The sequence below is a fragment of the Mercurialis annua genome, linkage group LG3 (genome assembly GCF_937616625.2).
Source record: "Mercurialis annua linkage group LG3, ddMerAnnu1.2, whole genome shotgun sequence".
Taxonomy (NCBI): domain Eukaryota; kingdom Viridiplantae; phylum Streptophyta; class Magnoliopsida; order Malpighiales; family Euphorbiaceae; genus Mercurialis; species Mercurialis annua.
Window position 1 is genome coordinate 10,797,501 of NC_065572.1, and position 10,793 is coordinate 10,808,293.

The 10,793-nt window shown below is 27.7% G+C and overlaps 1 protein-coding gene across 1 annotated transcript in view; it reads right to left on the reverse strand.

Moving 5' to 3' along the window:
* LOC126671176 (E2F transcription factor-like E2FF) overlaps positions 1 to 2,105 on the reverse strand; it is a 3,415-nt gene extending 1,310 nt beyond the window's left edge. Inside the window, exons 1-8 of the mRNA XM_050364903.2 lie at positions 1,855 to 2,105; positions 1,707 to 1,774; positions 1,549 to 1,601; positions 1,261 to 1,338; positions 1,115 to 1,168; positions 382 to 463; positions 190 to 257; positions 22 to 94 (exon numbers count right to left, since the gene is read on the reverse strand). Coding sequence (XP_050220860.1) covers positions 22 to 94; positions 190 to 257; positions 382 to 463; positions 1,115 to 1,168; positions 1,261 to 1,338; positions 1,549 to 1,601; positions 1,707 to 1,774; positions 1,855 to 1,943 — 565 coding nt within the window. The 5' untranslated portion in view covers positions 1,944 to 2,105. The remainder of the gene's footprint in view (positions 1 to 21; positions 95 to 189; positions 258 to 381; positions 464 to 1,114; positions 1,169 to 1,260; positions 1,339 to 1,548; positions 1,602 to 1,706; positions 1,775 to 1,854) is intronic.
* Positions 2,106 to 10,793: the final 8,688 nt, after the last annotated feature.

Sequence of the window (10,793 nt, forward strand, 5' to 3'; positions counted from 1 at the left end):
AGATAATCTCAGGACAATTACTTCTCATAGCTCTCGAAGTAAGAGAACCGCCGAGCAATGACATTGCAGCACTATCTAGAGTAATCATGTTTACCTGCAGAGAGGTAAGGTAAGAAAATCTTTCACTAAAAACTGAAAATGGCTAAACAATTAACTCAGATCATCAACAGTAAAAGAAGTAACACTTACACCAGAACAAAGGAAAAGCTTGACAAAATTTTGTGTGAGAAGCCATAGTGATTTTTCCCTTTTGTTTTCTGCACTAGTATGATGCAAGTTGAAATTAACATTTTATGTTTTAGCAGTTCAATTATCAAGATGAAGCTAGAACATAACATGATTTTCAAGTCAAGTTACATAAGAAGGAAACAAAAACATTACCAGATTTTGATGTTGCTGAAGAATTGTCCTGACCATCGGTTTTCGAACTAGAAGAGCCTTCATTTTCATTCTCATTCCCAACCTAGTTTACAACATTTAAGATCAACTAACATAAGTAGAAATGGAAGAACTGAAGATCTTCCAAAAATGGTTGTGTTCAAAAAATATCTATGATTAAATGAATAGAAACACAACTGATCAAGTATACAGCTGTTTTTATGTAGCATAACATAGCCTAAGGACATAGAATTTTTCAAGTCTTAACACATAAAGATAAGAGTAAAAGTAGTAACAACATCTTAACATAACCATAAGATAATGGCAGTAAGAAAAGTTGCTTATATCATAATTCATAAGCACCATCTCATGCAATTAGGATAATGACCAGAGCAATTGGTTTTATCAGGCACCTATGAGCACAGAAACTTCTCGGTCTCTACGTTTTCGACACTTCGTTTCCGATTCCGGATACACTTCTAGAACTCTAAATCTATACTTATTTGTCTACATTTATACATTTTCCGAAAACACTTCTCCGTTGTCCATTTCAAAGTTTTTCCGTTTAAACGTTTCCATTCTAGTGCTACATAGTGAGGCACTAACATAAAGGTGACATCATAGATCCAACATCCAATATTACATCCTCAAAAACAACACTGGCATTCAAAATTCAAACACTTTAAACAGTTTATTAAAAACTAATAAATTAAGAAACCAATCACAAAATTAAAACCTTTGCTGAATTGGTAGATATAGAAGCACAAAAATTCTCCTTTAAACCCTCATCCTGCAACAATTAAACAACATTTGTCACTTTTTTCACCCCAAATATGTCTTAAAACATGAGTAAATTGTAGACCTCACTTATTTAAAATATACCTTGAGATCCTCTAGAGCACGAGGAATTGCTTCAAATCCTTTCCATGAATATTGATTCTTTTGTTTTCTTGCTACAACCTACATGTAACCAAATATCACACTTAACAAATCAATATTTTTCTTTTACCAATGAGTTATAGCTCAAATGGTAAAACCGCTCAGCAGCAATCTACTGGGATCGTGGGTTCAATTCCTCCGTCAAGCGCTCCCTCTACCCGATTATGAAATAAAAAAAAATTCTTTTGAACAAAAGAAATAAATAGATTTAAAAAGAAAAAAGAATCATACACCAACACTCTCCAAAATGTTGACCACATCGTAAATGCGGCGCCGTTCAACTCCTGAAAATCCGCAAAAAAAAAAACCCAGTTAAAAAAACCTTAAACCCATCAAAACTATAATGAATGTTCTTGGATTTTCTCAGGAACCAAACAAGAAAAGTGTACCTAATTTAGCAGCAGCATCATCTAGTCCAATAGAAGCAACACCATCTCTACTGTATAAACTCAAGAAACTAACAAAAAAGAAATACCCAGATGAAAAAAACAAATCAAAATCAATAACCCAAATGAAATACAGATTAAATATATTTACTTGGTGCATAAAACTCCGAGAGATTTTTCTTTGCGGCAGTAAAATTGTTTCCCAATCGGGTCGGATTCTCGGGAAACAAACTCCGACATTTTTCACTCAAAACAGCAGCTACTGAAAATGAGAGAGACCGTTAGAGGAGAGGAGCGGTGTGGTGGTGGTGGTGATAAATTAGTGGCGGGTTTTGGAAATTCAAAAAGTGGATTCGGGTCTTGGATCGCGGGAGGAGGAATTAGATTCGGGGCATTGTTGGTATTTCATACTGAAAGTATGTTTTTCGAACGGCCTAAAAAAAACGGATCTTATAGCCCTTTTTCGATCCTATTCTGACATTGAAAACTTGTCAATTTTATCTTATATCGCATTTTATTTTATCGTTTCTATTGTATTCCATTTTTCTAATTTTTGCCAGTTTTATTACTTAAATAATAAAATTATTTAATTAACCAAGTTTAGAGATAAAATTAAATTCATTTTCATTCAAAAAGTATAAATAAGTCCTTTATTTTTGAAAACTAACTAAAACTATAATCAAATTAAAACTAATTTAAATTTTTAATCAATTTAACTAAATTCATATAAATTTTAAACATGTATAATTAATATATGCTATAAATGGAGAACGTTTTTGAATTTTTTTCCAAATGAAAAGGACGTCAAATTAATATTTTAGGATATAATTGAAACAATAAAATGCGAAATAAGGTAAAATTAACAAATTCTCGACGTCGGAATATGACCGAACAGAGATTATAAAGTCATAATTTTTTTAGGCCTAATACCTCAAAAAAATCCCGACCTTTTAACCCCTTTTCAATTATACCCTGATATTGAAAACTTGTCAATTATACCCTACTTTATATTTTTTCGTTTCAATTGTACTCTAATTTTTTAATTTTTCAAATTTTTTTTATTTAAATGATGAAATCATTTAATTAACTAAATTTAAAGCTAAAATTAAATTTATTTTCATTTAAAAAAGTACAAATAAGTCTTTTTTAAAAAAAATTAATTAAATCCCATAATCAAATTAAAACTAATTTAAATTCTTAATTAATTTAACTAAATTTAAATAAATTTTCAACATATACAATTAATATATGTTAGATATGTTTTTTAATTTTTTCCAAACTAAAAAACATCAATTTAAAATTTTTAGGGTACAATTAAAACACAAAAATACAAAATATGATAAACTTAACCAGTTTTAAACATCAGTATAGGATTGAAAAAGAGTTAAAAAGTTGGGATTTTTTGAGGCAGTAGGCCATTTTTTTTAAGTATTATGCCTTTTCTAAAGAACTGTGTTTGTTTATTTGTAAACTAGAGCGTTTGATTATGGTCTGGCACAATATTTGGTTATTTATTATTTTATTAGTAAAATGAACTTTCTTTGTCATTATTATTTTATATTATAATAATTTTTTAAATAGTTAATTTTTAAAAAATTGTCAGATATGTGATTTGATAATAAAATATTTTAATTTAATGTGAACTATATTTAAATTATCTTTAGTTATAATTTAAATATGATTATGTTATTATTAATCATATATATATAAAAAATATAAAATCAAATTAAAAAGGGTTAATTACATATAAAATCAAGATCTTTACGTCAAGTTTTAAAAATAACATGACGTTTAAAATGTGTTAATTACAGATACTACCTTCATTTATTTTCAAAAATAACATCGGCAATTTTTGGTGTCTTTTTTACTGACGTGACATGACACGTGGCAGACCCATCGAGTGTTAGTCAACAAATTTTCACAAAAAAATGTTCCTATGATAAAATTAAAAAAATGAATGGTGGTGTCTATAATTGATACGTTTTAAAGGTCATATTATTTTTGAAACTTGTTGCAAAATTCATGATTTTACATGTAATTAACCCAATTAAAAATAGGGTTAATATCATGAAAATTCACAAGCTGTCACGTTTTTTCATTTTAATCGCACTGTTTAAAATTCGTCATTTTCATACAGGGAACTACCAATTTTTTTCAAATCTATACAATGTTAAAAAATCCGGTGAAAATTGTTGAGTTGACAACCGAATAACGACATACCATAATAAATAAGGTAGTGACACATCAGCAATTTTTGCCGGATTTTTGAACGGTGTATGGATTTGAGAAAAATTGGCAATTTGTGTATGAAAATGACAATTTTTAAAGGCCTAATGGTAAAAAAACTCAAACATTTACAACTTGTTGCAATTATATCCAAACCTTTTAATTTTTGCAATAATATAGAAATTGCATTTTTTTTGTTGCAATAATATCCAAATTGCATTTTTTGTAGCAATAATAATCAAATTGATGGCTAAACTTGTTGTTTTCAATTAAGATATTAGGCTATTATTATATTTTGATCTATAATAATATAGTAAAAGTCTTAAAAAAAATAGCAAAAAAACTCAAAAAATTCACATAAAAAGTGCAATTTGGATATTATTGCAACAAAATAATGCAACTTGGATATTAATGTAAAAATTAAAAGGTTTGAATATAATTGCAACAAGTCGTAAAGATTTGGGTATTTTTTGCCATTAAACCATTTTTAAATGACGTGATTAAAATGAAAAAACTTATAAAGTTGGTGAATTTTTATAACATTATCCCTTGAAAATACTATCTTTAGAAAATATGCAATTAATGATTTATCATGAGAATACCATATAAATAATTGTCATAAGTAATTGGCATTATAATAATATATTAATACAATGTTTTGACCTTATAATGACTGTAAATTTTTATATAGTTATTTTGACGTATTTTATTATTATCTTTAATATGATAATGAAATTCCATGTTGTAGATATGGATCAATATGTTATGCAGGATACTTCGTCTTTGGAGAGGACTAGGAGATCCCGTTTCTGCTTTGCTTGGAGCGACAAATCTGAAGTACGCTTTCCAAATCTTTCTCTTAGATAGGCGCATTTCAATTAGGGTTAATATCAAAAAAAATCACGAACTTTACACGTTTTCTCATTTTAATCACGAAATTTAAATTTTCTCATTTTCATACACGAACTACCACTTTTTTCCAAATTCATACACGGTGCTGAGGTGGCACTCATTCATTGGTGTAAAATGACCATCACCTCAGCAAATTACACCAATGAAGCCGTGACACCTCAGCACCATGCATGAATTTGAGAAAAAGTGGTAATTCGTGCATGAAAATGAGAAAATTTAAAGTATATGATTAAAATGAGAAAACAATTTCATGAATTTTTATAACATTACCCCTTTCAATTATATGGATATTTGACATATAAACATTATATATATGTTGTATACTCTTTTCTGATGATTTTTTTGAATATATGTTTTAAATGCTTATGAAAAATTAACAGCTTGATATTTAAAATTTGTATTTTAAACTGAGAAGAATAACATTTAATTTTTGTTACATCTATAATCTATCCAATGAGTTTTTATTCATTGTTTTTTAATCTAATTTCCTTTCAGTTAGCAATATCTAGTTTTTATTCATTGCTTTTTAATCTAATTTCCTTTCAGTTAGCAAGAGATCTTTTTTAAATAATAAAGTTGGCCACATCTCTGTCAGAATGTCATTTTGTATTTGTGTTATGTATATTATATACAATTAATGTTTGTATATATTATAACGAATTTTTCAGTAGTGTCTATATTGTATTACGTGGTTTTTTAAATATGAAAATGATAATCAATGTATTTGCCATTATTGATAATTATTTATACAAAAGTTTTTTACGAATTCAATATAGATTATGGCATGTAATGGATTCATTTGACAAATATCAAATTTAGTTTAAAATTTAACATGATTTTAAGTATGTATATTTTCATAAATTATTTTTATAAGTCAATCTCGTACTTCGTTAGGGGAGGTGTGACACTCGCTCAATTCTTCTTATTTCAATTAATTTTTATATTTGTATTTTTTGTTGTTTCATTATTAGTTATTTGATTAAAGTTTAAAAGATCCAACATTTAAATTATATTATAGGAGTTTCATAGTTATACTTTAATTCTTTTTAATGAATTTTATCTCCGTTAAAAATGATAATAAAAAAAATCACCATCAAAATATATTCAAGATAAAAATATGGAGTCCTAGATAGGGATGAGTATTGGTCAGTTCGGTTTTGAATCAACCAAAATAAACAGTATTAAAGTTGTTTAAATAGTTGACCGAATCTTATTATTTTTCACCTAACACTAAAAAATTTTTGATTAATTTTTCAGTCAGTCCGGTTCGTTTTCAGTTTTTTAATTAGGTTTGGGCTTTTTTTGAATGGGCCATTATTTTTGAGAAAATTAGAGAAAACACTCCATTTTTTAAAATAATAGTATTGTTTACCTCAACAAGGAAAAAATAGAGAAAATACTTCACATTATTAGCACATTTATTTTTTTACTATAAACTCTTTTTTTTATTATAATAATACTTATTTTTTATTATTTTTTACTCTAAGTATTTTTTTATTACTCTAACATGTGCGTTTCATTTTTGTTCTCTGATCTCTCTCTCTCTCTCTCTCTCTCTCTCTCTCTCTCTCTCTCTCTCTCTCTCTCTCTCTCTCTCTCTTCTTCTACTACTTTTTCATCTTCTTTTCTGCTTATCAATTGTTTCCGTCGCTGTTCCTTTATCGATCCGTCGTCGCTCCGCCATCACACCGCCGTCGATCTTCCATTATGCCGCCATCGATCCACCGTTCTTTCATATTTAGTTTTCGCGATTTTTTCTTAGATCGTGGTGATAATTACGATTTATTTTAATTCTCAGTTTTATAAAAATTGCTTTTTAATTTTTTCAGTTTCAGATCTAAAAATTTACATAAAAATGATTTTATGATGGAAAAAACGATTTTCTGCAGAAAACAGCGTCTGATTATCATACCGGTATCACATTATCATATCATTATCATAACACTGCAAAAAAAATTGTCACAAAAAAATACTTTATTATCATATCGGTATCATTAACGTTAGCATATCTGTATCATAATGTTATCATATTAGTATCATAATATTATATAGTTATGATAATAGTATGATAATAATAGTATCAAGAAAAGTGCTTGATTATCATTTCAGTATCATTAACGTTAGCATGTCTGTATCATATATCAATATTATAATATTATACGGTTATGATAATAATATGATAAGGTTATGATAAAGTTATGATATAGTTATGATAAAGTACGTCATGATAATGTTATGATAAAATATTTTGATACTGTTATGATAACGTGTATTGTGATAATGTTCTGATAATAATATGATAAGTTTATGATAAAAAAATTACGATATAATTATGATAAAGTACGTCATGGTAATATTATGATATAGTTATGATAATAGTATGATATAGTTATGATAAAAGATAAATAACGTTATGATAACAGTATGATAAATTTGATGATATAATATGATACCGTTTGATAATAATATGACAAGGTATAATAAAATGTTATGATATAGTTATGATAAAGTGCATTATGATAATATTATGATAATATACTATTATGATAAAGTAAGTCATGATAATGTTATGATAATATACTGTTATTATAAAGTACGTCATGATAATGTTGTGATAATATACTGTTATGATAAAATATGTCATGATAATGTTATGATAACAGTATAATAATCAAACATTATTTTTCATAGAATTTTTTTAAATTTTCTGCAATGTTATGATAATGATATGATAATCAGACACTGTTTTTTCGCAGAAAATCGTTTTTTGCAGAAAATTATTTTTTCCAGATGAAAATCGTTTTTTTCTACAGATTTTTAGATCTGAAAACTGAAAAATTGTAAGATCGACTTTTTTTAGGTCTGTAAGTTAAAATAAACCATAAAATTACAGAATCGATAATTTAAATGTCAAATAATAGTGGCGGAGGTGATGGCGGAGCGATGGAGGAGGCGATGGCGGAGGGGATGTCGGAGGCGATGGCGGAGCGATGACGGAAGCGATGGCGGAGAAATAGTGAAGAAGGAGAGAAGAAAAATGGAGGAAAGAGAATCAGAGACAAAAAGGAGAGAGGAGAAAAGAGAGGGGAGAGAAGAAAGAGGAGAGAGGCTGTTAGTTATATGAGGTAAAATTTTAAATATTTTGACACAGAGAGTATAAAAATAATTAGATAAAAATAATGAGATATTTTTAATATATTTTCCACATTGAAGTAGTATTTCCTATTATTTTTTTATTTTAGGTAAACACCTAATAAGCCCATTATTTTTTATCCACATTAAACAAAAACCTTCAAACGTTGAAGTAAAGACCATGAATTTTATAAATTATCCAATGAATACACAAATTTAGATTCCATTTTTTATTTAAAAAAATCATATTCATATTCAATGAGATGAACAACTTTACAAATTATAATATAGCCACATGAAATAAAATTACAACCTTGAATTGGAAAAAAATTACAACTAATAATACCAACAAAAAAATCAATAAAGAACAAATGAATACAAAAATTCAATAAGCATAATTCAAATAAAGGGTATTAAATTCTCAATGTTTCATTTTTATAGTCATTTAAATTTAATGTTCAAAACATGGTAAAATAAATTATAACCTTTTTATTTTTTATATTTTATAGTCTGAATTGTTTTCCGGAAATTATTTTCCATACGTGGTATGTATTTTAGATACATATATTAGTATATTAAATCCTAATGTTTTAAAAACATTACAAATAAAATTATAATTTTTAGTATTTTTGCACTATATAATCTAAAAAAGATAACAAAATAACCAAAATTTTAAATTAAGCTATAAAACGCAAAAATTGAAAAATTAAAATTTATTTTTTGATGTTTTGAACATTAGGATTAAGTTGTTATAAAAGTGAAATATTGAAATTTGTTTGCCAATACCCCTTCAAATAAAGCAACAACAAATAGGAGGATCTCCAACACCTTGATCTTATTTAGAATTATAGATTTGTGAAATGCAAAAACAAAGAATTGACTAGGACAAAGTTATATCAATAATAAATTAAACCAAAAAAAATAAAGGCCTAATATCTTAAAAAATTTCGACCTTTTATTCCCATTTCAATTCTACTCTGACGTTAAAATCTGGTCAATTTTATCCTATTTTGCATTTTTTCGTTTCAATTGTATCCTTTTTTTTTTAATTTTTCACAATTTTTTTATTTGAATGATCAAATCATTTAATTAATTAAGTTTAAAGATAAAATTAAATTCATTCCATTAAAAAAAGTACAAATAAGTCTTTTATTTTTAAAAACTAACTAAAAATCATAATCAAATTAAAACTAATTTAAATTCTTTATTAATTTAACTAAATCTAAATAAATTTTAACATATACAATTAATATATGCTAGACATGGAGAACATTTTATAATTTTTTCCAAACAAAAAAATGTCAATTTAATATTTCAGGATACAATTGAAACACAAAAATGCGAAATAGGGTAAAATTGACTAGTTTTCAACGTCAGGGTAGGATTAAAAAGGGGCTAAAAGGTCGGGATTTTTTGAGGCATTAGGCCAAAAATAAAATATAAACAATCTCAATTTCATACCTGATAACTTGCAGATAGGGAGCGGATCTCAGGTCCGGTGGTGTCTCCAAGATTGTACCTGAAAGGCACAATACAACCGTTAGAAGGGTGCCGGAAGGGGATTCCGGCAGACCACTCTGACGGTCAAGTTAATAAGTGTTTTAGTGAGAGAAAAAATAAGAAGTGAAAAGGAGTTGAGAGAAAAAGAGAATTAACCCTTTTTACCTACTTTTTCTTGGTCTTTTATACTATACCTTTGTTTTCTCTTTGTCTGGTCCGACAAGTTTGATTTCGTTCTCTTTGTCTGTGCATATATTGTCTGGAATGTCAGAGTACATTTTGACAGATTTGTCTTTGTAATCAGTGAGAAGTTAACTCGATTTGGCCGAGATGATGTTGTGATGGGTTATGCTCGGTTTGGCCGAGATGGTGTTATGATGTGTGATGTTCGGTTTGGCTGAGATGGTGTTGTGGTGAGTGTTGCTCGGTTATGTTCTATTTTGAGATTGTTCATCTGTGTTGTCATTAATACCATTGATACCAAAATATATATATAAAAAAAGATTAAATGTTTACCTAATATGGGCTTGAAGCAAACTTCAATTTAAAGCAAATTAACAGATTCGAAAGCGAAAATGATGGCTTTTCATCGAATCGCAACACTCGTTCGTTAAGAAAAATTGTGCGGTCAAATATAGAGTTATATTGAAAGATATTAGCTAAAAAGATTTAAAAAAATCAATTATAAAACTAGGGTTTATAATGATGAAAAACAAGAAGAATGGAAAGATAGGGCTATTTTCGTGATTAAAATAAAACTTCATATAAAAGTCGTGATTTTTTTATGTAATTAACCTTATAAACAACGTGGTATTAGGGCTATTTTACTGATAGAAATGAAGCAAACCAGACCCTCATACGAGATACATTTACCTCAAAATAACGTCGTTTTAATATGTTTGGTATCATCGTTTTTTTGGTTATTTCAGTTTTCGACATCCTTAAATCGAATCAAACACCGATCTCCAAACTTCTCTCTATCTAGGCTAATAATCACCTACGACCCTTGATTTTTGGTCTCCGATCACTAAATCCCCAGATATTTAAAAACGATAACTAAACCCCCTAAGTTTTTAAAAACACTCACTAAAACCCGTACGTGATGTTTAAAAACTATCACTAAACCCCGTGATTTTTATGACGGCGCTCGCTAAACCCCTTGAGAACGAAAATACTCCTTACTAAACCCCTTGAGAATGAAAATACTCCTTACATTCTTAAAAAAAAATTGGCGGCATTACGGCACCAAGCTACTCTAAAAAAATTAAAACACCCAAAATTATACCCCTAAATATAATTTTTTAGAAAAATTCATCTAAC